The 27,357-nt window shown below is 44.6% G+C and overlaps 1 protein-coding gene across 1 annotated transcript in view; it reads right to left on the reverse strand.

The window, feature by feature from the left end:
- agrn (agrin) overlaps positions 1-27,357 on the reverse strand; it is a 254,619-nt gene that overhangs the window by 521 nt on the left and 226,741 nt on the right. The window contains exons 22-36 of the mRNA XM_022753198.1: positions 26,843-26,962; positions 26,230-26,661; positions 24,524-24,716; positions 22,125-22,340; positions 21,050-21,279; positions 19,305-19,439; positions 16,420-16,510; positions 15,928-16,092; positions 15,664-15,775; positions 13,833-13,844; positions 11,815-11,931; positions 10,117-10,300; positions 9,225-9,312; positions 4,195-4,419; positions 2,432-2,535 (exon numbers count right to left, since the gene is read on the reverse strand). Of these exons, the coding sequence (XP_022608919.1) occupies positions 2,432-2,535; positions 4,195-4,419; positions 9,225-9,312; positions 10,117-10,300; positions 11,815-11,931; positions 13,833-13,844; positions 15,664-15,775; positions 15,928-16,092; positions 16,420-16,510; positions 19,305-19,439; positions 21,050-21,279; positions 22,125-22,340; positions 24,524-24,716; positions 26,230-26,661; positions 26,843-26,962 (2,424 nt within the window). The remainder of the gene's footprint in view (positions 1-2,431; positions 2,536-4,194; positions 4,420-9,224; positions 9,313-10,116; positions 10,301-11,814; positions 11,932-13,832; positions 13,845-15,663; positions 15,776-15,927; positions 16,093-16,419; positions 16,511-19,304; positions 19,440-21,049; positions 21,280-22,124; positions 22,341-24,523; positions 24,717-26,229; positions 26,662-26,842; positions 26,963-27,357) is intronic.

A 27,357-nucleotide genomic window follows, 5' to 3' on the forward strand; every position in this document is an offset into this window, starting at 1 on the left:
TTTAAAGATAAAACATGGGGACGCAGATTTGGATTTCATAACAAACTAAACCTATAAATGTCATCAAAAGGTTGTACCAGAACCATTTTGGCAGCGACGTTTATTTATGGTACTAGAGCAAGTGACTTGTCTTTGTCAGGCAGCATTAGAGGCTTTGATTTCTCGCATTGATGACACCAGCTGATGGACATGACAGGATGACACTTTATTTGTCAAACGGCCGTGATCAAAGGGAGAAGGAGCCTGCTCGCCAGCCACCGGAGACTGAGTTAAGATAGATGAGAGAAAGGGTTCTTTTCATTTGACGCGGTGCACAAAGGGCTCAGAAAAGTGCTTCAAATGAAAGGCGGTGACAGAGTGTAAAATTATGACTATCATCCTCATTATTTTTTATTTGTTTCCACTTTTAGTGCCGTCAACTCCCAAGACACCCGTCCACCAAACGCTGTTTTCAGAACTGTGGCGGCTTTTCCTAAAAGTCTAAGTTATAATAGGTGCAGCGCTCCTCCTCCTCCTCCTCCTCCTTCTTCTTCTTCGGCTGCTAATCCACGGATGCTAACAGCGCTAACTACCCATTTGTTCCTCTATTCATTCCAAACATACCAAGGACATAAAGTCCAACCTGTCAAATAACTTGCAGCCAGCACACAATGTAAAAAGGCCAATTCACCCAACTTGAAACTACTTTCAGTCAAGAAAATAGTCCCTATTAAGCTATTGACAGCGTGTTCCAGGACGCTGTTTCTGAGCAGCGAAATGAGACCATTCCCCTCCATTTTAACAGGGTGGTGGCCTTGACCGCATGGCGAGGTACCATGAGAGTTCATTGAGAAAATACCTCTAATTTCTGGGTGAACTGACCCCTGAAAGTATCTGTGAACTGGATGGAAGTTAACTGGCTCATGTTCTTATCTATCAGCCACAGAGAGAATAGAAGAAAAAGGGACATTTCTTAATATAAAAATATCATGGATTTGTACTTCAAAGCAAACGTTTCAGTCGCTTGTACTTTCCATTTTGCTTTGACTTTATTTCACTGTTTCATTTTCTGCACTTACTCGTCAAATTCAAATGATCCAAACGTCTTTTACTGTTTTTTTAACTAAGTCTCAGCATTTTTTTTTTTTTTTTTTTCTCTGTGGAGACTTGATGACCTAATTGCAGGGTGTGTGGCTGGCTCATTTTACCGTTTTTGATGGTGTTTTGAGCTACTCTTTGGAGCCAGCACGCCCAAAGTAGTCATTAGTGTCTTTCTCAATAAATCAGCATGAAACGTCTTTATTCAGAATTTCATGAGATCCATTTGTATGTGTGGAGAGAGAGAGCGAGAGAGAGAGAGAGAGAGAGAGAGAGAGAGAGGCTGACCCCAGTTTTTTGATGTTTTACCTGCTGCTCTCTCTCCCTCTCTGCCGTCTACACTGTCAGAATCCTCCTGCATCCTCTTCCTTTCTTCCCTTTATGTTCGTCCCCCCCCCCCCGCGCATCATTCCCCATTTCTCCGTCTCTTCCATGTTTTCTCTTTTTTAATCTGTCAGGCTGAGAGTTCACATCCCCGTCGAGCTCTTTACATCCCCTGTCCGTGCCCCCTTTAATCGGATTGCGTGCCTCCGAATCAGGGATCGACAGGGCTAATTTCATGCGAGTTACAGATGAATTAATGATGAACAGTGAAAAGGGGATTTAAAAAGGAGAAGGGCTCTCGATGGGAGGGCTGTGTGAGGATTATGTATTCTTGCTGCAGGGCTCGCTCAGCACCTGTTCCACTGCACTGCCTCCCTGTGTATACGTACGTGTGTGTGTGTGTGTGTGTGTGTGTGTGTGCGTGCGTGCGTGTGTTTGTACACATGTACCTGAGTGCACGAGCGCAAACCCTCTAACGTCTGGCAGCGTGTCTCTTAAATGTCACTCAGGCTGCCTCTCCTCTTCACCACTGTGCGTTTTGCATTTTAAAGAACAGCCTGACTTTATTTCTCCGCCCGTCCTCAATGTTATTTCCTCAGAACCTTCAATCCTGCCGTGCCATGTGTGTTCTTTCACAAACCATTTTCTCTGAGCCAAGTTCAGACCAAATTGAACTCGAGGTAGATAACGGGCTGACTTTGGCCATTTTCAATTCAGGAGAGAAGACAACTTTTGAGTTAGTCAGATAGCCTTTCATTTCTCAACTCAATACCTGAATAGGCACGGACATTTTTTTTTTTTGTTGCACAAAACGCAATCTTTTTTCCCCTGCCACAGACTTTGCTTATCCTCTGCAATGCCAATGAGTTCATTGCTCATTTCTGGCAGCCTTCTACCAGTGGCCAGGATGAAAAAGTACTACAGAATTACAAGTATTCCCCCGGTTTGATGTATTGCATTTGTAGACACATTTTCAAGTATGAATGACAGTTTTCTTTTTCTTTCTTTTTTAACATGTGTGGTTACCTACCCAACCAGAGTGCTCCGTCTGTGTCCAGCTGTGTTGCCGCCAAAGGCGACGACCCCGTTACCGCTGCCTCATTGCCAACCTGTAGAGAGCCGTCTCTAAGTGCTCTGAGGAGGAGAAAGAAAAAGAGAGAGACATGCAGTTGGAAGTTGGTCTGATGCATGGGCGTCACACCGAATAGCTGTAAATTGCAGTTTCATTTAATCTGAAGCATCAAGACTCCATTCCTCCACTGGCAGCGCACTAAGCACTCACATAACTGCCTTTGCCAAGCAGCATTCTAAATGTGCCTGTCTACCAGCTAACAGATGCCGTCACAGCGCCATTAATTTTAGGTGGCTCCGTGTTATGCATTAGCACACACTTAAGAATTGTGACGACGGGGCTAATTCGAACCCCGCTAAAGTGGGTCTCCAACAGAGAGAGTGTCATTAAAGGCGAGCCGCAAACACAGATAGATTTGTAGCTACGTGAGCTCCGTGCCACACGCTGCGATTTACACCATCATCAACATCCAAATCATATCATCTTCCAGCAACTCATGTGGGCCCCCCCCCCCCATAAGCCTGGGATGAGATTTGGCCAAATCCCCGTTTGGAATGGATGCGGCAGCTTTTCGGGGATCGATTATTCTTGCCTTACGCGACCGATCTAATTATCCCCCTTACTTCCATTCTCAGCCATGTTGAAAGCAAATGTTCACCAGCGATAAAGGAGCAATCGCACGGAAAAAGGTGCTAAGTGGGTCATTTTCAAAAGTTCAGGCTGTTCATTTGTTGCTAATAAAAGGGATCCATTAGTGTGTTACATCACTGTGCGGCTGCTAGAACCTGCATTATTGTGTCTACTTTATGTGTTATTTACTTCCGTGTAGACTGCAGACACATGCTGGAGTGTTGATTTGGAGCAGGAGAATATACACCGCTAAAGCACGACCACGACAGCTGAGCTTGAATAAAGGGTTTCCTGTGTTCATAATTTAGTTTTAACGCCTTCATCTTCTCAGCTGATATTGTGCTTGTATACTGTAAAATTCCTACATGAATTTGTGTTTAATAAAATTACCACACAACAAACCTCAGGCGGAAACATTAGTGTTGCTCTTGGCGAGTAAAGGAATTGCAACGTTTCTTCGAGACTGGCAAGTAAACCGCTGTTAATGCTAACGTTAGCTATGTAGCAAAACTTACAAATAGTTCCTTAAAATAAAAGTTGTTCTAATGCATTTCTTTGCCTTATATTACACATTCTTACTTGTGTGTCTGTTTTTTTAAAAGGCGCAATATGATTAAAGTTGCACAGTGAGTGGGGAACAGCTAAGTTTACCTCAGGGTTGTCTCCCAGGTAAATGTGTCCGTCCACGCCCATGCACATTATGTCTTCAAATAGGGTGAATGTATGTAAGTGAGTCTACTGTATGTATACAGTGTATGTGTTTATACAGACACTGTGAGGAATTATTAATATTTCCTATGATATCTGTTGGGATGTTGCCACATGTTCTTCCTTTTTGAACATTCATTAATGTGTCTAAGCAATTTGATACGCAATGCGTCAGGCTCATGCATGACCGGGCATGAAAATAACCTTAATCTGAATCTAATGAGAGTCATCTCAGTGCAAGGGATCACTGTGCAGCAGAGGATTCATGCAAGAGATCTCACAGTTTGCATCAACACAAATACTATATGGATTAAGTCTAATCCTGGTCTAACTGTAAAAGCTTTCACTCCTGATCCGCGACTACCTGCCGTCTCGCATCTCACCTGCTGGCCTTGATGCGTATCCAGCGGTTGGTGTCGACACGCACCGAGGAGCGCAGCACCACGGGCTTGGAGCCCAGGTCGTACGTCATCTGGACGTGACCGTCCACGATGGCCAGGGCGATGTAATCCGAGCGCTCCACGCCCTTCCCGCTCCACAGCACCAGGCCCTGGGTCGCCTCTGTCCGGATGCTCAGCTCGAACTTGTTCACCAGCAGAGCCTTCTCACTAGCAGAACAGAAAACACACGAGTAAGCTTAGTGGTCCAACTCATCAAAAACAATTCTAATCTAGACCGTAGCTGACGCAGCTCGAGTGACGCTTGTGTCATTTGTAGATGCATATGTGAAGCAAAGGGACTTCTGCTGCTGTCTCGAGGCTACGTTACAAATGACTCAAGCATGACATATGGTTGTGTTCGCCTGCACATGTTGCCAGAAAAGCTTCGTAGCTCGAGCTCTACAGCGTCTCAGTAACAGAGACACAGAGACGTTTCAGGAGAATCAGGAGGCAGACAGAGTTGAGGAGTAGCAGTTTGTCTGTTGGCCTTTCTACTTCTTATTGAGCCTGAACTGCTACTCCTCAGTACTTCCTCTGTGTGTGTGAGTGTGTGTGAGTGTGTGTGTGTGTGCGTGTGCCTTTTAGGCAGCTGTTTGATCTCCAGTCCTCTGACTGCTACAGCTGTGAGGGTGATTTGGATGCAGAGACCAGTGACTTCCACCTATCCTTAAGAGGCGCTGTATGTCACTGCCACTGATGTGTGAGAAACATACACACCGTGATGTGCCTCTGCTATCCACCATCGCACGTCTACTCCTGGACACACACACACACACACACACACACACACTTACAGGAGCACCTAAAGTTCCTGTGCTCTTTGCGAGTCCAGCAGAGATACAGTAGACTTCCACAGAGTCGTGTTTGTGTGTTTATGATTGTGTGACCGCGTCATCAATCAGCATCTGTGCATTTGTCTCTGCACATCTGGGCGACTGGATCTACTTCCACCTTCTTCGATGGGTATTTAAACACAGAGACAAAAACAAGGTGACAACACATATGACAAAGAGCCTATGACATGGATTAAATAAACAACAACAACAACAACAACAACAGAGCAGCACAGAGCTGGAGATAAAGATTAGACAAGACAGACAACAAGACAAAGGACTCAGCATAGCAAACAGGGAGGCTCATGGGATTACAAACAGGACAGGAAATGGGAGGGGATAAAGAGAAATTGAGTATGACGCCTTCTCCTTAAACTGTAAGAAGTTTTTTTTTTTTCTAATTTTCTGTGAGTATTAATATTGAAGTGTGAGCAAGAATTAAAAATAGAAGCAATGGGATGATATTTAACTTTGGAGTTTGAGAACTGTGGCCTGTAGCGAGGCTGGTTCACCTCAGCAGAAATTGGGGAGGGAAAGAATCCAGAATCAAATTTGATTTCCTCCTTCAAAGGCATGCTTAGGTTGGAAACTTCGACCTCCTTGATTAACTGAATCTGCTGAGGTTAACAGGAAGAAAAAAAGTATGACTTAAGAGCATCATATTTGTTTTTTCTTCAGTGAAGAAAAAAAACACACATAAAGCTCAGCGAACCCCTCTCCTGGCAAACCCTCAAAGAGCTTACAGGGCCCAATAAATCTCCATCGGAGCAACTTGTCAGTGATAAGGTCAAGGTTATTAAAAGTGCTGAATATATCATGAATAAAACAACACCGGCGCACGGCGTTCTAAATCTTATATACACCACTGACTTTATAGATTTCTAGTGTGTTTGCTGTTTCTTTTTGTAAATAGAGGGATTTTATCTACTTATATGTATTCAAATTCTCAGAGGGCTTCTCAGAGTGCTGTCCTCCATTTCAACTCTAGGTGGCAGTAGTGGTTAGAATAATAAAGAAGCCATCAGGGAGGACAGCTACTGCAAAGAGGCTGCAGCTCTGGCTGGTTCTGTGCCGTTATCAGAGCTCTGAACTTGAGAATTAATTGAAGCATACGCAGCGGCTCTTTGTGATTCGTATTGGTAACTCTATCTCAATAATGGAAACAATGTTGTCTCTGCAGGCGGAGGATTTAGCCCTGTGAGAGGTCGGGGAGGAGGGGTTGTCTGGAGAGAAACGGGGTGGGGGTGGGGGTGGGGATGAGGAGGCAAAATGTGAGTGGACGGCATCAAAGTCTAAAAGCTTTGAGAGACTCACCTCTGGTCAGATGGGTTCTCCAGAGACTCAGGACTTAAGGGAGCAGGGGAGAAAGTCAACGGCATGCAGTGTAAGCGCAAGAGGCCAGAAGGAAAGAAGGAAGGAGGGGAGGAGGGTGTTGTGAGTTCACTGGGTGACTCACAGAGGTCTGGTTTAGACCCGGAGCTGCAAAAAGCATAACTTATCGGCTCTACTACAATATCGACCATGTCAAGAGTCGATAACAACTGTTGTGTGATCGTAGGAAGTGTGTAGCTTAGCACAGATCACACCACGGCCATAAAAGGTGGTTCTCAAGGGAACCACTTGGATCAAGATGGATGATTAATGCACCAAAATGCCCTGATATCAAGCATTTTTCTTTTTTTTTTTTTTAAAGTTAGCATCAAGATTTAGCACATTCATTGTCAGAGTCCACACTGGTAAAAAGCCTGCTTTAAGTCGCCGTCCAATTATTGAAGAATTCCTTTTTTATATTTATGGCGCTGCATGCCACAGTGCAGCAGCAATTACCTTCTGTCGAGAGATGAAAGCAGTGAATGAGAAAAATTGGGAAATTGTCAAAAAATGGGGTCAACCACCATATCAGAGGAGAGTCATGGCCAGATATGATTTGTCACTGAAATAATGGTGCTTGAGCAAATCGACCTGAGCTTTCAGGTGCGGGCTGAGAGGTGAAGGGAGGCGAGATCAGAGAGCGCTGTAAATAGTAACAGAAACATTAAACCAAGGTGAGCGTTTGACATTCTGGCCTCACCCCGGCTCTTAATGGCCTCTTGAGAAATTTATTCATTTCCTTTACAAAATCAAATCATGCCGAATTGATCGGCGCACCCTCGGAGTGCTGCGCCGCGGCTCTGTTTTGCTTAGATTCACACTCATTGTGGCTCTTAGTAAATGTGACATCCATTAAACTTTTGACAGTCTGGCTCCAAGGACCACTGTCCCCTCCTGCTAAGTGAGATTGATGCCCATGGCTACACACTGCCGAGAGATCTCAACTGGAGGTCTAATCTACAAAGGGAGACAAATCTGTGATTAACATGTCACTGGCTCACTGTACGACCGACTCCGTAATTATTCACAATTACACTTAGAGATCTGGCAAAAACGAAATGACAGAGGCCCTGGCATGGACTGGAACTCTGGGCAGAAACCAGTCAGCTTAATTTGAGCTGAATTCTGCTTCGTCGCTTTGTGGGATTCTTTAACAAGAGGTTACTTACCAAGCTAATGAGCAGGAAGAAAAACCCTTAATAACTAAGTCATGACCAAGGGCTTTCCCAAGCAGCAACTCCTCAGGCACCAGAAACTAGGTTAAGGGGTATTTAGTATATCCTCCTCTTGCAGTTTTCAAGGGGTCTCATCCATTTCCCACATAACAGATAATGCCATTCAGCGTAAAGTGCATGGCAATTCGTTTTGTTTATGAACGAGTTACAACCATGCATAAAATATTACACATTCTTAGTACAGCAATTCATTTTCTCTGGAGGGGGAGGGGGGGGTTAGCACAATGCTTATCATGCACCCATTCATGCTTCCCTCTGCACTGGGGGAAATAAAAAAAGACAGGATCTAATGACACTGCAGAATGTCTTTCAAATAATGAAATCTGTCAAATGAAATTATGGATGTGGAGCTTGAATGTAAAATCTGACTTTAACGCTAAAGATGATTTCTGTGTGGAAAATATGACAGGAAACTGAATGTATTTTAATCTCTTCATTTGGGTTAACTATAAAAAAAATGGCTTCTTTGTTGCTGTTAGTTGGGCTTTGATTTGAAGCTGGGCAGACGCCCGCTCAGAAAGTCTACTTACTCTGGGATCTCATTGGTCAGTTGGCTTGAGTGAAAAGGAAAGACAGTGAAGGACATTTATATGAGACACGACATGTGTGGACAACGACAGCGGAGGTCAGACTGAAGGACAGGACAGAACAAGGATACACAGAAAGACACACACAGAAACACACACACACATACACACACACACACAGAAACAAACACACACACACACATCTGACAGAGTTCTCCGGCCAGTTGTTTCTGTGAGTGAGTTGTGTGTCTCTGTGAGAGTGTGACGATCTGCAGGCTGTGGGCCGGTTTTCACACCTCTGAGTGTTTGTGTGAAGAGCTGTGTGATGAAGATATAGAGCCATACGCTTGATGTCTTTTCAGGTTCATCACATAAACATTTTTGTTTATGCCAACCTGGAGGCGCACTCTTGCCAACCTTGTAGATGGATGGAAGAGTAAAAATGTCTCATCAGCTGCCTAAAGGGACGGGATTTGTTTTTTGTTTTTTTTGTTTTTGTTTGTTTACACCCATTTGAAAACCATTTTACACTTGCCTCATCAACATTTTCTCTTTGCAGGGTGAAAATCGCAGGCGACATGTCTAACCCCCCGGATGCCAGTTTTATGGAGAACAGTCATATATATATATATATATATTCAGAATAGGATAAAAAAGATTAATCATGCATGTGTGCTTATTGTCCGGCGTCAGTGTGAGCTAAGCAGGAGACCACGGAGTGAACTGAGCGCGCTCAGGGCGACACTGTGAGTGTTAACCGTCTTGCTAATTAGTAAAATCCTGTCAAAAGCGGAGTAGGACTGGCACAGACGGGGGGGATGAGCTATTAGCCAAGCGCCTAGTTCACCCTGAAGCCCTAGCACTGATGATATCATCAACACTGTCATCACAGCTTACCAAGGGAGGAGATGGATAGACAAGAGGGGTTATTTGGCTAATAGCTATTACAATGGAGATGTTAGATGAAGCTGAATATATGAGGATGCTCCCCTTGTCCTCTTCCTTACCTCTTTGTAACGGCGTTGTGGTACTCAATGAACGTCCGCCCGTCAAAGGCGATGGCCTCCGTCTCTCCGGCAGACTTCTCGTAGATGGCTGTGAAGAAGGGGGCAGGGGTGGGAGGGCGGTGGCGGGAAAGAGGATTGTACAGAGGATGAGATCACACCAATCAATATAAGACAGAGGGTTCAGTTATCAGAGCCGAAGGCAATGGAGTGTGAGCAAATGGGGCAGGGGGTGTGTTGGTGCGTTTGTAGTTTTAATTAACGTGAAAGGGACAGTCGGCCACACGCACAAGGTTAATGGCGAAGGCAGTGACTGAGTGTGTGAGACAGATCGGGCCGGAGTGAGTGTGTGTCTTTGGCAGAGTGACACGAAGATGATGAAAGGGGTGCGCAACTCTCGTCAAAGAGCTTTTCATGAATATTCAAGTGACACATTTCATCACTTTCATAATTGCTGCTTCAGTTTGAAAATCAATTCACAATAACCCCAACATAAAAGAGATTAACACGTCTAATATCAACGTTATTACCTTTCCTAGACAGAACAAAACCAACAAAGGCCTTCTAAGCAGAAGTAGACTGGTGGTTCACCAGCCGCTGACACACGCCAAGAACAAGCTGTGTTGCATAAAGCATCACTGATTTCAGTCCCACTCATGCATCCAAATTGCTGCCAGGTATCCTTTCAGAGTAAAACCAAATAACGTTGGACGAAGAAACAGAACAATGTGTGCACTTACAATGGCTGATTGCAATTGCACACACAGCCATTATGGCGTGATCTCAAGCCAACAAGCGCTGATCCTAACAAAGATATCTGGAGTGACAAGAGTGATCAGTAGGATGAAGACAAATGTGGACGGACGGACGGGGAAGATGGCAGCGAGATACTCACTGTTCTGACAGTGTCCCCCTGAGAAACCGTTGAGACACACGCACTCGTAGGTGTCCAGCTGGGGGCTGCAGAGGCCGCCGTTGTGGCAGGGCTCCTGAGAGCACGGGTGGTCCTGGAACATGGCTACGTCGCTGGAGCGCAGGGCGTGCTCCTCTCTGAGGACGGGTGTGCCCATCAGAACGATCTGGGAGCAGAAAACACAGTCAGCTTCCTGCTAGTTATTAATGTCTGTATGATGTCTTCTGTTGCTCTGGGTGAGTTTTACCGAGTCTGAGAACAATAACCCAGATGAGGTCATCAGGTGTTATCTCGGCTTGGGCTCGGAGACAGCACATTAACATGTGGATAGGCTGCACTGAGGCATGGAGTTTGTTAAACTGGGCATTTACTAGGCAGTGAGGGTCTAACAAAAGTGGACTGTGTGGGTGTGTATTGATCAGTGGCCTGGGAACAAAACAAGCCCACAGCTCGTTCTGATTCAAACGTTGCTAAATCCTGATTTGTGCACAGAAATAACAGAAATCAGAAACTAAAATATCCAAAGCTGTTCTGAGAAGACCGTCAGAAAACCGTCTTCATGTAAGTGTGTTCACTCACAGTAAGACTAATTGAGAAAATATACACTCCATACCCCAGTAAGGCTAACATTACGATTTTTAAGTCCCTAGAAGCTCAATTAAAATCTGTAGTTTAAAAACACCGGCTGGATTTTTCCTGTAAATCAAACCAGTGTTTCAGTCTAATCACATGAATCACTCCTCTGTGTTTATGCAGTACTCTCTAATTGTTTTTGACCTTTCTTTGGAGGGTTACCTTTCTGATTCTTGTCTTGCTTTTCCATCTCTTACTTACATTTCATTGCTTTTTGCTGTCAAACTTATCTGATTTATTTTTTCTCTCCTTAACAAAACACTTGAAGATTTTCATTATTTACCACGCTGGGTTGTTGTCATCGAGTTCTGAGGTGTTGTGTTTTCAGCCGAGTGATCATTAAAACCAATTATCACGACACATGACTAAACATCAGTGTACAGTGATACTGTAGAGTTTATTTAACATGTAATTCCTCTGAACATGAATGCCACGCTGTCGCCGCGCGGTAAAATGCCTCAGAAATGAGGTGTTGATACAACACACGCGTTAAACAGTACATCAAACTGACAGTGCATACCCATCCTACTCATAATTAACTATTCCCTACAGGCCACGTAAGACAAACGCCACATTTAGCTTTTGATTAGCTCCAAACTGTCAAGGGAAAGTTTGCAGAAGAGAACTAATGACAAGTTTGTGCAAACAGAAACATCCTGCCTTTGTTCCACTGGGTTATTTTTGGCACTCAGAGATGAGCTTTTTGCTGGAGAATGGGAAAAAAAAAAAAAACAGAAAAAAAAAAACTGGAGGGCTGTCAGGGAAAGATCTGAGAATAGTGAAATGGAGGGACTTCAATATGTGCATTCTATTATTAGTGCACGCTAATCCAAATGAGCAGAACCACTGCCCGTCACAGTGTGAGCTTATAATGGAAAATTACTAATGTGGGGGTCTGTAGTGTGACAGCTGGACAGCTAATAACTTACGGTTCGACTTCGCTACAGAGTCATTAAAATAACACACTGTATTTACATTATCCGAATCCATAAGCAAGAGCGACGGACACAGCAGCCCATCAAGAAATAGAGGCTTGTAAACATTTACCTTTTGGATTGTTCCCTTGAAGCCGTCTGTGAGAGCGGCCACTCTTGCCAGTCGGCTGTAATCAGGAGCTCCACCAACGAAAAGAGACTCTTTCAGGTTAAGATCTACGTGCAGATTCTGATGAGACAGGGACATAAAGAGTTTTCAGCTGGTAAGCTCAAGCCGTGCAATCTCAAAGATAAAAATAAATATATAAAGCTCCACATACTTTATATCTTTCAGAACGCCAATTTAATCTTTTCCATATCCCATCTGCAGTTTCTCTCAGGGCTTTTCTATTCAGCACGTAATGGCTTTACTTTAGTAAGTGGACTTATCTGTTTGTGTCCGGGGAGCCTGAAATAAGTTGTATCCTTTGCAGACATGTCACAGTCATATAGATTGTCACATTAAAAGAAAAAGGATTTATCCATATTGTAGCCAGCAGACGCTTTAACTGCACTTCCTTGCCTTTTTTCCTTGTCAATACACTTGATACATTACAACATAATTGATTCTATGTCTCTCAGAGAGAGTGGTCAATTATCCTCTATCTGTGAGACATAAAAAAAGGACTAGAATGGGAAATCAGGGGCAGGCTGGACTTGAGATATGGATGGTTCTTTACGGACATTCCTTATTACCGGCTGATTATAAGCACCGACCTTTCAAACACTTGAGTGTGGAGACACATTAATTGCAATTCATTTGCGCGACAGACAACTATGAAATTCGATTCTCTCCTCCAAACCTTTGGGACAATTGCTTTGTATTAGCAAGGTGCCACTTCCTCCTTCTGCATGGAGGAGCCTGGCCCACTTCAGAAGGAAGGAATTAATGATCTTTATTTTATGTAGGGCAGTAATTGCCAGAGGGGTAAAGTGGAGTTAATTGCTGGAAAAATGATGGAAGGGGCCAAATAAACAGGCTTTGTGCAGGCAAGCTGGCGCCGGCTGGGCTTTTATTTAGGATTGGATTTGGAGAGCAGGAGGCAGTGGTGCTTGGCTGAAGCCCGGGGGCTGTGTCACTGCACCTTGAAATGCTTCCAACAGAGACAGGGTGGGGACCTTGGCCAAAGCTGCTGGACACAGCTGTGGCTGGTGCCTCTCGGCTCAGCGAAAAGTTGTCACCAACTGCGGGGCAGAGTTGGCCACCTCAGGCTCTTTGTGTAGACCTTTACTGCTCGGCAACACTCGCTTACTCTGACGCAGATGCAAACTGAGCTTTGTCTCCAAGAGTTTTCTACCTTGTTTAAGACCTTTTATTGTGCGATTGAGCACGGTCTACCTCTGCGTAGTTACTTTCTCTACGGCTCTAAAGTGAGATGTCATGCAATGAAATGGTGCATCATGTTCTGATTTGTAGGTAATAATCTGCACCTGGTGAAAGGAGACAGCTGGTTCCATGGAGTGATTCTTACTCGGTGATGTTTGTGTTATGTGGTGAGTGAGTGGGTGAAAGAGTGAGCGACTTTTATGATATTATGGAGAATCATTCCTGTTTGCAAAAAAGAAGAGAGAGCAGATGACAAAAAGAACAGCCCAGCTTGGCTTGGCACCTCACCGTCTCCTACGATGTATTTCTTCCCCTTCGCTCGCCTCCCGTCTTCGCTCTCACTTTTTCCCACAGCCACGCGGCACTGGCGTGCTATGTCCGCCTACACCGGACTAATGAAGACGTTTCTTTGTTGCTAAAAACAATGGCCATCACAAAGATGACTGCCTTCTTTCCTTCTTCCCTCCCACCTTCCCACCCTCCTTCCACCCCCACAGCAGATGGACCGAGGTGAAAGCCAAACCGTGTTCTTTAAGAGCATCTCTACTTCGGTGCTGTGTGCGTGCGTATGGTGTTTATGAAATGGCAAAGTTTTTCTACAGAACTGGCACCTTTAAAGCTGCCCGCTGCTCTGCAGAAGTACCTTCTTTTTTTTTCTTTTTTTTTCTGTGCTGTTGTGTATGGAGAGAGATGGGGGTGAGAGGACACAGTGAACGACTCAAATGAAAAATGGGCTAAGGTGTGACTGGGACTTGTCTCATTACCTTGCGTGATTTCTTATTTCCAGACAGCACATCATAGAGAAGGAAAGAAAATAGGGAGGAAGAGAGTTATTAGGGGAAGACTAGTAAGTGTCTGTGCAGAGAAAGGCATGCGGAGCTACAGTAGGCAAGTGCAAAAGCCCATGAAACACGCACCCACCCACACACACACACACACACACACCCTCATGTACACATACATACACACCGGGCACATCTGTAAGAGCATTAAACATAGCTGCAGTGTGTGAGATAAGTACATTAAATAAGAATACAATAAAAGTGAAGAGCCCGCTTTCCTGCGCATGCACCTTTTGTATTACTGAACGTACACATACACATACACCCACAAAGCCGTGTGCAAGTGTGTGTTTACACTTAAAGAGAGAGTGAATGCAAATAAGACACCCAGTCTGAGAAGGCCATGCATGAAGCAGATGGTGCCATTAAGAAAAGATCTCCAAACTTCATGGATGAAAGACTGTGAATAGTGCCACTTAACCCAACCTCATTTACAGACTGCTGCCACTCAGCGAGAGGTGAAGTCAGGCTTTTTTTTAAATTATTTATTTTATTTCTCCTATCCGCACCTACGCGCCTTTGAAAATATGTACTTCATCATGCCGGCAGCCCGAGCCATCTTTGATATGATGAACACTCCCGGCATGCAATATGTATCCATAAGTGCGCGTGTGCGACCACCTTTGATGTGATGCGGGGCTTTCTCTGAGCAAAGCGTTCTGTAACTCCCTCCTCGTTCTTAAAGCCGGAGTAGGAGAGAATTAGCTGAGAGCCACACTCGATGGGGGTCTCTGCATTGAGCTCCATAACTAGTCTCGGCTCATCCCTTGCGTCCCCTCCGTCCCCCCCCCCGAACCCCCAGCCCCTCCTCCCTCCATGCTTTCGCCTTGGTCTTCTCTTTTAATAAGATTTTCTGCCTGTGTTGCTGGAGTAAAACACAATTACCATACGGACGATGGGAGGCAGTGGGGGAAGGACAGAGCAGTGAGAGGGAAAAAAAAAAAAAAAGTAGGAGAGCATTGCGTCTTAGAGGACGATGATGGAGTTGACAGAGTGCATGTTCATAATCACAAATTACACTGTTTAATATAATTGGATGACTTACAGGCTTATCAGACTATTAGATCGCCTTCATTTGGAAGCATGTACCTGCTTTATTGGTCCAGACGCGGGCCTGAAGAGTTTCATTACGCTATTCTTGCTGCTGCTATCTCCTTTATCTGCCTCTGTCTCCCCAGACGCCACCTCAAAGGCTGAATTCATAAAATTGACTGTACATCATCAGTAAAAGCTGCTTTTCCTTCCTGTGCGCAACAGCAAATTTTATCTCCAGCACCGCAGCGAGCTGAAAGGCTGAAAGTTTCTTCTTCTTCTTCTTCTTCTTCTCCTCTATTTCATGTTTTTAAAGTGGAATTACAGGACTTCTAAAATTAAGACAGCTTGTCAAACTGGGCCTCTCCATCTGGAGCGCTCCCTCTTACCTTGATGGATGTCGGGAGATAGTGGCATATTTTCAGCAAATCAAACCGCATGGTGTGAAGCGGTGTGGAAAAAAAAAACCTCAGGAAAGGGAGGGAAAGTTTGCAGAGTCAACTGTGCCTGAAGCGGGCGAGCTGAAGCGCTTCAACACGGGGAGAAAACAGAGCACTAACGCCCGAGGCCGTGGCGATAAAGAGCACGGAGACGATCAAACCAATACAGGATTATACAACACAAGCAAGGCTAAGCACAGCAGGCAAAGGCCCATCAGTCCTGCATACCAAAAAAAACAAAACAAAACAAGATAACCATTTGTTAGCTTGCTCGCTCTTACCGGTGCCTCCCCTCGGACGGGGTTCTTCTTGTTCACCATGATCTCTCCTTTGCGGTTTGAGCGCTCCAAGTTGATGGTGTTCCACACGTTGAGCTGGATTGGTTCTTTACTCCTGTATCACAAACAGTCATAGTAAAAAATTGTGTCTCTATTTATGTTTGTTTTTTTAAAAAGCCTTGACTGCGATAGCCGCAGTGAGAGAGAGAGAGAGAGAAGAAATCCCTCCCTGGTTGTTTTAACTTGAACCCTCATAGACGTGCTCACCTGATGGTGGCAGGACCTTTGCCCAGGTCGTAGCGGAACTCCAGGATCCCGTTGTTGAGGGACAGAGAGATGAAGTCTCCTTTTCCGTCCGATTTTTGGCCATTGTAGAAGATCAAACCGTTGGAGTCGTTGGCCATGAGGACCACGGTCATGCTCAGCTTTTGACTGCAGTCGTAGCAAAAGAAAAAAGAGCCGGAGATACATTGGTACGCACGCCCACGACAAAACAAGGGACGCATATACGCTTGCTTTTGGTGCATGGTACTCCTTCTATATGGAAATTGGGTAGAGATACTATATATTCTACATGCTAAGGCCTAGATAAGGCGTTATTTGTGTAACCCTCATTGTCAATTCAGTTCAGGCTTACAGAAGGAGTGCTGCCTTGGGCGCAGAACGAGCTCTATGAAAACTACATGATATCCAGTGTTTGGTAATACACACCGCACACGACACGACTGTGTGGGTGTCATGCCGAGACACGGGACTTACCGCAGATCGTGCCCATAGAGATGGAGCCCCTTCAGCTCCAGGTAAGAGTCTCCGTTGAATAATGGCATGTAAGCCCCTCTCCTCTCAGCCACTGGAAAAAACAAAGAGAATGTATTCATCCTCAGGTCCCGTTTTTGTTGCTGACAGAATTGAAATTCAGGGATAGTCAGTACATCTTTGAGGGACCTGTCAGCATTATGGAAAGAGATGGATTTGTGTTTTCATAGCCTTTGGGATTAAGTCTTTCTCTTGACAGATATTCAACAAAAAAATTCAAAAACCCTTATGCCAGACTGATTACACAGCCCGCCACAGTTTAACAAAGGACCTTTGGAGACATGTAGAGTTTAACACCACAGCCGGGACTCATGAAATAATGCAGCCATTGTATTTTGGCAGGCCTTTTTACAAATTCATGTCTTTGTAACGGGTCTACGTCTGGTTGTCCCGTTTCTGGCTGTCTGGAGTGATTAGGACAGGCACTGTGCCATCCCTCTAACAAGTGGCTTGACATTAAAAATCACTCAAGTGTCAGCCAGGGGTACGTGGTGTTTATGATGCTGTTTGCAGAAACGACCATCATTCAGAGGCATGTGCAGCACTAGATGCTCGCATGCACACACACACACACACACACACATACAAACTAACACACACATATACACACACACACATACAAACTAACACACATACCTATGTAGCCAGCAATAAAGCTTTTATTTGTAATTGGCTGGGATTAGCTGAGTCGAGTAAGGATGGAGAAGGCAGACGGAGATGAGAAAGCTAATTAGCTATTGTGCAGAAGACTGCTAATGATGATGGCATGCAACATGGAGGAGGAGAGGAAAAAATAGTCCTGCACGCACACACGCACACACACACACACACACACACACACACACACACACACACACACACACACACACACACAAGAAACTGTGCACTGAACTATAAGAGTAACAGAGCCGCTCAGAAAGTAGTTTCTCATAGAGGAGTGTGGAGAGAGGGGGGGGGGGGGGGCTTTCTCTGCTTCACCCTGCGCTCAAAATAATGGCGTGGTGATCAATAAGTCACCAGAGGTCCGCGCATTTGAAACAGCTGAGTGACCAGGAACATTCACATGACTATGAGGGAGTCGATGTTGGGGAAAAGTTGAACTTTCTACAGTCGTGCTCAAACAAGACGGAAATAAAAATCTCAAAAGCAATACTCACGGAGCCGTTGCATCTATTTTGCTGAGGTCGATAGTAAGCTCTGAGGTAATTTTGTTTTTATACGAGCAATCTTACCTAATTAGTACTTCCTATAAAATGCATTAAAACAAAACGAAATAAGGAAAGACGATAACAAAGCGACTGAAATGAACATTTAGCCGGTTAAAAACTTTGTAGCTGCAATCAAAGCTCCTGGACCTGCCCGTAATCAATTAGCTCTTCAATAGAGTTGCTTGAACTGTGAATCAGAGACACACACACACACACACAGTTTCTCTCTCACACACACACAAACATTAGCTGGTCGGTGCTGAATGCAAAACACTGCTGAAATTCAAACTCTCCCCTGCAGTTAGTTTTTCAAGGACTGGCTGAGTCCAAGTGATCTTGCTTTCATCACTAAATTGTAATGATTTACACTATCACAGGGTAAAAGCACAGAGGAAAGTAGGCCATTCAATACTATTGGAACACCATTGAGAAAAGTCCTTGATGATGAATATTATAGCAGTGAGCTGCACTGATGAACCCTGGCGGAACTGAAATGGAAACCACAGTTCAGCTGAACACATGCCTTCGCGCTCCTATACACACCCTTTATATTACGACTAATTCACCTTGAGGCTTCTGATGAGTGGGCTCTGAGCTACCTGTCTTTGTAACTGTTCTCAGTGCAGCCCTCAGAGGATACGGCCGCCTGGTTGCCACCTTATCTCCGAGCTCCTGTCTGGCGCTGACACTCTGTCTGACTGACGCTCTCATTAATCACCACGGGCGGGGAGGACTGATGTGATTAGTCATCTCATTGATTCCTGTGGAAAAAAATACCCTTTGGAATGGGAGATGCTCTTGCTCACACAGCATTGATTTTGGTTCACCTCAGTTTGCTTTCATCACCTGCTAACTGGGACTTGGGGCTAATGGGAGGCTATTCCCACCTGGTTTTCCAAATTCCCAGGTGTACAAAGGTGCGCATCTCTCTTTTCTTAGGAATGCGCATAATAGTATATTCTCTTTCATTCAGAGTTGCAAGTAGTCAACTTCTGCAAACATTCATGACAACATCTACAAAGGCAGGGAGGGAAGAAACACGGGTAGACTTCAGAATGTGACACCGCCAAAAGTGCTAATGATGAACTTCAAAAGCAGCCGAGCTGTGCTCTGGTCTTTTCCCCAGCCGTGGCCCGGTTCTGCCATGTTTGTATCCAAGAAGCAACAAACATGTTTGAACACAACACCTGTGGGCGGAAAGACAGGGAGGGAGGTGGTGGAGGAAGGCTGCAGCCTCGCTGCCGCTTACCCGCTAACAAGCGCAGCTGAGTCAATGTGGCGAATGGCCCGACGGGGCCAATCATCTACCTCACTTGTGCACGCAGCCCACCGACTCCCCCTCCCACCCTGAAGGCACAACCCCCCCCCCACCCCCACCGCCGCAACCCGCCCACCCCCCATCCCCCACTCTCTCTGTTTGATCTCCATTTTCGATCCAGGATGGATGGAAATGTCACAGAGCGGAAAGAAAAGGGGAGGAAGAGAGGCTAAAAGGAGGAAGTTGGTACTCCAGCTGACTGCAAACCAAAACACTGGTGCTCCTTGATAAGCAGCGGAGAGAACAATTGAGGCATGAAGTGATGGGAGTTACAGCAGGATAAATAATCTTTAGTCAGGTACCTCTTTCGCAGTGCTTCCCTTCACGTCCCATGGGACACTCGCATTTGTAGCCTCCCTCCGGCAGCACCTGGCACTGGGAGGATGGGTGGCACCTGTTGGGCTCGCATGGGTCATGGACATCAGCACAAGTTGGACCTGGACACACACACACACACACAAATCCATCATGAGTAAACACCTAATGAAACTCACAACAACCGCCAACGTTTTCAACCACTTTTTCTTTTCTTCCATCTGAGAGAATGTGAGGGGGGATGAGGATTTCCTCTGTAATAGAGGTCGTTTTCTAATAGGATTTGAAAATATTACACATCCAGATTAAACAGTGGAGAGCCTCCCCGCCATGCGGCCATATTTTTGGGCCAATAGCGACTGCGGGAAAGGCTCTCGAGCGTCTGGTGGATGATGGTTTTGCCCTCTGCCACAGGCCATCTGAATTCACCCGTCATTACTTAAACAGTCAGAGCCTGTGGTGAGGAGAGCACTTTAATGAACCCCATCCCCGCTGAGCTCACAGGGCTCCCCTGTTTTTGCCTCACTCACGCTTTTGGAAGCTGTCTTTTATTCTCCGCTCTCACTTCTTCCCAACCACAACTCTCTTCCTTTTTTTTTTTTTCATATCACTTCCTCCTCTCCCATCTTTTTAGCTCTAATACTCTCTCGCCTCCCTCATTCATCTGGCTGTCCTGACATGTCCTCCCTCCAACTACAACTCTCTCCACCCATTTATTCTCTCCTCTTTCTTTTCTTTCCGTGATCTGTCCCTCCCTTCGAGATCCCGGCAATCTTGGCCATTCTCTAAATTGACATGATGACAAAATTAACTTGAATGCGAGTCCGCAGGCAATGGTCCAAATCTCATTATCACCATCCATTTGCCAACACAACTTTGATCACAGCAATGCGTCTTCATAGCACAGGGTTATTTTTACTTCTCAGGCTCCTCAATAACAAAAAAAACATAAAAACAGCACCTATATTAAAGGTAATAATAATGTGAGGTGATACTTCACTCATCCACATTCTGACTTCAAGGTAAATTGCTCTTTTAGGGAAAATAGGTTCTCTAACCACTGACATGCCTCCGTGTCACTATAAAATCCTCTTCTATTCAAGCATAAAAGTTAACTCTGACAATTAATTTGGTTCTGGTGTGAAACTTTCTGCGGTAGGCTTCAGTGCGACCAGCGAGGGGCAACGCTTGGTTAGGCCCTGATGGTGTCTGGTCTTAACTATTTTCTCTGAGAGTTGCTTGTTAGTCGGCGTCAGCTGGAGGGAGAAGAGGAGGAGGAAGGGATGTGGAAGTAGAGATAGGCTAAAGGCCAATCACTGAGCGTGTTGTGGAAGTTTCCACGTTTTCTGTTCTACTTCAACATTTAATCTCTCATTTTCTGCATTGGACACTCGGATATGATGGTGTTGGTGTTTACAAAATGTCTCCCGGCGCTCCTGCTGGGGGCATGAGTTACACTGTCAAATTAGCCTGTCAAGCTTACTTAGGATTTGTGAGTAAGTCATGACCGCAGTGAATCCCTGGAGAGAAAGCAAGGCAAGAGATATAAACATAATTTTAACGACAAGGTGTTAGAAAAGTCGGAAAATTACACATGAATAAAACATATTTTCTACTTATTTCCCTGCACACACACTGGAATAAACTTGTCAGGATTCCATGACTGTGAAGAAATCTCAGTATGACACTGGGAAAACTGCTCGACTACACCTCTGCAGAGTCGGCATCTTACCCCAGAATCCCTTGCTGCACTTGCAGTGGAACATCTCGGCCTCCTTGACCTGGCACGCGGCGCCGTTCTTACAGGGGTTCGGCAGGCAGGGGTTGTTGCCGCATTCACCCACGCCACTGCCGTACAGACTGTCGCCCCCGTTCTCTTGCAAGTTGAGCACCCGGTTGTTGACGTCCAGCAAGCGGATGCAGCCCACCAGACCTGTGGCCACCGCTGTCCTTTCCATTACGCTGAGGAGGAAAAGGAAAACGGGTACGAATGAGAGACACAGTTATTATTAACATATTTACCTCCTGAATCCACCTCTGTACTTTTCCTCTTATTTACCTCAGTCTACGTCCTTCTAGCCTCTGATTGGTTAGTTAAACAACATGTGACGTAGAGACAGGAAGTGTTATTGTGGAGAAAAAGTAAGTGAATCTTTATCCATCCGTCCGTTTCTTTTAACAAGAGTGATTCAAAGCGACACGTATCGCAGCCTCACGTTACATTACTATAAACACCTGAGACAGATGTTGCTACATCTGGTCCGTGCTCACCTGTGATTACTTACAGTATACTGATGTGGCTCTTTTTGAACAGTGAAATGAAATCCTAAAACAAGTGCCATGTAAGCGAGGCTGGATTACCAACCATACTCATTAACTACAGATTTATGTGTGAACATGCATTAGAGACAAGTGCGTGTTCACAGACAAGTTTTTATTGCATGTACATCAGCTGAAATGATAAGAGTCTTCAGTAGCTGTCTATTCCATCTGTTCTTAAATGTCAAAATATAAATAAACTTGTATTTAGCCAAATTACAGCAAACTTGGGGTTAATAGGGGCCCACAGCTAATTTCTTCCAGAGGCCCCCGACAGATTTACAAGGACATTAGATAACTCCATAGTAAAAAACAAGCCGTGGATGAAAATGTGGAATCAAATAGGTGCTGTGTGGAGTTAGTGGAATACTGGACTCAATATTAAAATTTGAAGACTAGAAACCACAGCTGATGGATTTTCAGGTAATTTATTTCCTGCCCAGATTCTTATAATAATGGTGTGCAAGTGTAAGAAAAGAAGGTCTTACTCCTGCTTCATATCCTCCAGCACTCCTCCGATGAAGAGGTTGGTGTCGAGGTTCAGGCCGTCTGTGCCGCGTGGACTCTGGCCCTCGATGTGCGGCTCGTTGTCCACGCTGAGCATGGCGTTCCGGCGATTGCGAGTCACCACCAGCTGATGCCAGCGGCCCTGATTGATCTGCACTTTGCTGATCAGTGTTCCTGTGCCGGAGCCCGTGTTGAACCTGAGAACACGGGGATAACAAAACGTGTTACATCTAATGGTCACTTAACACACAACTGCTTCCACACTTTATTACTGAGCACCACCTGAAGAGTAGATCTGCTCATATTGCTCAACAGAAAGGTACAAGACAGAGTGCAAGACTTTGGGATTCAAAACTATGAGACCAGAATGAGGCAGTTACTCACTTAAAAAATGTCTTTCACGCCCTCTTTTTAATTCAACCTTTTATCTAATGGGATTTGTTCAGAAAAAGGCCATATCATCACAGAAAAGAGCTGTTGTGTATGTGCACCCACACATATGGTAGTATTAGCACAACCTGAGAGCAATTATCTGCCACAAATAATTAGTTCTTCTCCCCACGTCTTGGATTTGCAGAGCTGTGGGTGGTAATCTCACAGCTGTATTTCTGGAATTGAGGCAGAGCTCCATTTGAAAGCACAAGTGACTAATGATCTCCTTTAGGTTGCTATTGATTTTACTCTGAATAGAGAAATCTAACGTGGCCAGGTTGGGGAGTAACTGAGAGGATTTCGAGGAGGTCAGGGGGAAACACGAGACCCAAAAGATAAAGAAAGTGCGTGGTGCATAAAATAATAGTTCCCAAACAGACGCAGTGCAGAATCTCTAATTACTTCATTCAGACTCCTTGTGAAGACGCCGTATTTCCCAGGATGATTTTTTATTCATGCGATTCTGCTGTCATGAATGAGCTGAATATTTATTGCTTCTGCAGGTTTCTGGCAGGAAAATTGTCTAATTTCAACAGATTCAACAGATGAAACTTTTGGTTGCTGTAAGCTTGAGCCCCAAAATGATACGGTCCTTAACCCCCCCCACCCCACAAAAAACATTGTTCAAATCCTGTTACACATCTTCAACGGGCATGACATCAATTTTACATATCAGCATCAACTTACTCGTCATGAGGAATGATACTTGGCCTGGTTTCAGAGCTACAAATCTTTAACAGAAAACCTCGAGTCACGACGGAGAGTAAAAGATTTGTGGGTATTTACCTCGTTGAAATTAAAGACTTGAATTGAATATTCATCACAATTTTGCCAAAATCCAAGATATGACATCTGTGACATGATTCACCGTATTCAGTTTTAAATATTTAAAAAGGGGGTATTTGTGAGTTTTCTCCGTTGTCGAACGTGGTTTCTTGCTGGGAGCGGGTGAGTGGGTGACTGTCACTTGAAAATAGCTTCAGCCATTGTTGTCTTTATAATACAAGAGATTATAATACAGCCAGGTTAAAATAACCTTTTATAGAACATATAATGGTTTATAATAGCTGGTTACCATGCTGACATCAGGAGAAAAAAGACATGATGAAAAGATGAGTTTCTTTCCACCTCTGGAGACACCTGTTTCTGAGTAAAAGAATGAAGTTTGATGCTGAACTCAACAACTTTCCAACTAGAATGGTGAGTAAACAGCTGTTAATGCTAACTTTAGCTATGTAGCAATAGCAAAACTTACAAATAGCTCCTTAAAATATTTATCAAACAAGGTGCTTCTCATCAGTCCCGACTTGCAGTGTCAGTATTATCTCTTTACTTACTATATGCTATTTCTGTCCGTGTACAACAACGGACAGTCTAATGCATCTATGAGTCATTTCTGGATGCATTTCTATACGTCTTTGCTTCCATCTGTGAATACAAACATCACATTTGTACATCCAGGCCTAATTCTATATATATATATATATATATATATATATATATATAAAATATATATATGTATATACACACGTGATTAAAAATAATATGAAATGCCAAATTCAGACCTCCTGCACATACTTCTGTGCATACGTTTGCACCATCTGCAATTGTGATTATGTGAACAGCTTATTTGTAATTGTGGACATATTTCTGAAAGCATGGCGTCAAAGCCTTAACCTGCAAATCTGTCAAAATGCTTCTGTATCTTTATTTATTTCTTGGCAGTGTTGTTTTCAACATGTTTACTCGCTGTAATTATTTGCCTCATTATCTCGGGCGCTCTCTCTATTTGTTTTATTCTTATCTACATCCTCTCTCAGCTGCTGCCGTTATGACCCCGTTTCCTCACGGGGATCATTAAAGTTTCATCGCATTTAATCAAACAAAAAGCAGCAGTTATCAGTAGCCGACAAAGGAGGCTGCCACTCTTCAGTCAGCCCGCACTCACCTGAGCTCCACCCTGCCGTTGACCAGAGCCAGAGAGATGAAGTCCTTCTTGCCTTCTTGGCCGTTGTAGAGCAGGATGCCGGTCATCTCGGACGCTCTGAACTCCATGGCGATGCGGACAGTGTGGTAGGCGCTCATGGTTTGGAAGGCCAAGTAGGACTGGCCTCCAAATGACGGGATGTAGTACTTGATCGCTGTGGAGGAATGAAGACAACCAGCCAATACTGTCATTATTATGTGATTTGCTTTATCGTGGCATAATAGGCATTTAATGTGCATAATTAAGGGTGAGCGTTGGTGGTGTGTCACTGGCTCGTGATGACAAATAAATAAGCCTCTCCATCGGTTTATTTTAAGAATGATGTTTTTTTTCCCAAAGTGCCTGATGAAACACAGCATCAAAAGAAAAAGGCTGAGAGAGAGGAGAAGCTGGGCTTTTCACCCTTTCTCAAGTCGCACACAATCACACACTCATGCACACACGCGCACGCAAGAAACCTTTGTTTTCTTGCTACTTGACAATTATGATTATTATCATCCATTTTCTCCCCCCTGGGCTTCTGTTCTCTCCGTCCATCTGTCTTTCTGTCCGTCTCTCCGAGGAGAATGGCAGCTGATGAGCTCCCTCTTTTTCTAATGACTTGATTGATCTGGGGGAGGTTTTGCTTGTGTGTGTGTGTGTGTGTGTGTGTGTGTGTGTGTGTGTGTGTGTGTGTGTGGGTGTGTGTGGGTAGGTGTGTATGCGTATGTGTGACTTCATTTAGCCACTCTAACTCAAAAACACACTGATTCTCACCAGCTAATCCCCATCAAAGCAATTAGTGTCAATTATCTTAAGATGCAGCTGCGTGAACTTGCCCCCCCCCCCCCCCACAAAAAAAAAAAAAAAAAAAAAAAATCCCAAAGTAGGGTAAGAGGGAAGAAACAAAAGAATTGTGCTTCTCAAGCAGCTGCTTGATTTCTGATTTTCTCTGTGGTGCTGATTGGGTTCTGAGTTGCCTTCAGTGAACGGCTCAGCGGTTGCTGACTTCTGAGGTGCTGAACCCGTGTGAATCTCTTCAGGTGGGTTTGAACTGCAGCCACTACTCAAATCTTCGTTTTCAAATTTTCCAATAAAATAAAATAAATAAATAAATAAAAATCTGGTATAATAGACCTGTGTCCTAGGGTCTGCATTCTGTTGCCTTGTTGAGCTTCAAATAATCCAATAAATCCACATCGGTGTCCTCAGAACACTAAGTGAAAGTCATTACGCACACAGCTACTTAAGGTCTCACAGTGCAGCCACTTTGTGAACCTACAATTACACAAAACTACTTGCTTAACAAAAGAAATATAGTTCATTAATATTTTTCTTTGTAATGTTTCTCTTTAATGTTTGATTTTTGTATTATAATAGTATGTGTCTGCTACTTTATAAATGTATCAAAGCACTTGAGGATGTGGTTAACAGTGATTATAGCATAGCTAAAAGGCATGGTTGGCACAATGGAAAGTAGTGTGCCTAAAACCCTCTTAGTTGCTGCATAATCACTGTGGCTTCTTTGAAAATGCAAATTCCAATTGTAGCAAATTGCAGGTGAAGTCTGTTCCAGCTCATTTTATTAGATGGGTTTGAAATAAGCTTAAACTTTGAAACTTTTGATTTTAAGGTTATGACAAATATTGTAGAAGTAAAAAAAAAAAAAAAGAAAAGTTCCCGCTCACCCTTCTCACACACGGAGCCTCCTCGGCCGGCGGGACACTTGCAGCTGAAGTCGTTACCGTCGTCCTCGCAGGTGCCCCCGTGGAGGCAGGGGTGGGAGTCGCATGGCTTCTGGGCCTTGTGAGGAAGCTTACTCTTGACATGTGCGACGGTGGTAGCGGGAAACGGCGTGGTCGTGGTGATAGCTGGCGTGGTGGTGTGGAGGAGTGGTGTGGTAACCGGTGCTGAGGTTGTGGTGGTGCGTCTGATGGGCCTGCGGGTAGGGCGACGGGTGAAGAAGGGGGTGGTTGTTGTCGGAGGCCTGGTGGTGGTGCTGGTGGCGGCGGCGGTGGTGGTTGTGGTGGTGGTGGTGGGGGCAGCTGTGGTGACAGATGCCGTGGTGGTGGTGGTAGTGGTGGTGAAGAAGGGGATGGAGGAGAGTCCTGTCAACAGAGCTGGAGAGAACAAAGGAAATTAGAAGAAGAAAAAGAGACATTAAAGTGTGTTGAGCCTGCAGTCCTGAGATTTCCTATTCAAGACCCTTAAAACCTTTGATAAATCACCTCATGAATAACTTAAAACCCCTTTTCATTTTATTAATCCCCGCACACTCCTGTTAAGTCCACACAGTATTACCATAATTGGTGAAGCGAATATTCTCGTCCTCCGGCTTCTTCACGGCGATGCTGGTCTCTTTGGAGGCCTTCAGCTGTTTCAGCAGGGCTCCTTCGATGTCCTCCACCGTGTATCTTGTATCTACAATAAACAAGAGGTAAAACCACTTAGGACAAGGCCTCTGAGGAGCACTCCGAAGCAAATACAGGACTCGAGCTTCCTTAGTGATACACTGGATATATCAGAAAGGCCTGTGTATGACAGGTGGAGGGTCTCCGGGGACCACTTGTCCTCCACCCATCGCTTGTCTGGCTTTGTTCCAGATGGATTGCTCTCATAACGGTAGCTGCAGATGTTCGCTTTACTGGCCATGGAGGAGCACTGCTTAACAGCACCCGTTGCCCAATATGAAGGGTATGAAGGACGCTAAACGACACTCATAAAAATATAAAAATAAAAAATAAAAAGCCAAGGAGGCGCGGCTGGGGTTTTGTGTGGTTTTTGTTGTATAAAACGAGATTTGTAAAGACAAAGTT

Source organism: Seriola dumerili, unplaced genomic scaffold (genome assembly GCF_002260705.1).
Source record: "Seriola dumerili isolate Sdu_G_001 unplaced genomic scaffold, Sdu_1.0 BDQW01000190.1, whole genome shotgun sequence".
In the NCBI taxonomy this organism is placed as follows: Eukaryota; Metazoa; Chordata; class Actinopteri; order Carangiformes; family Carangidae; genus Seriola; species Seriola dumerili.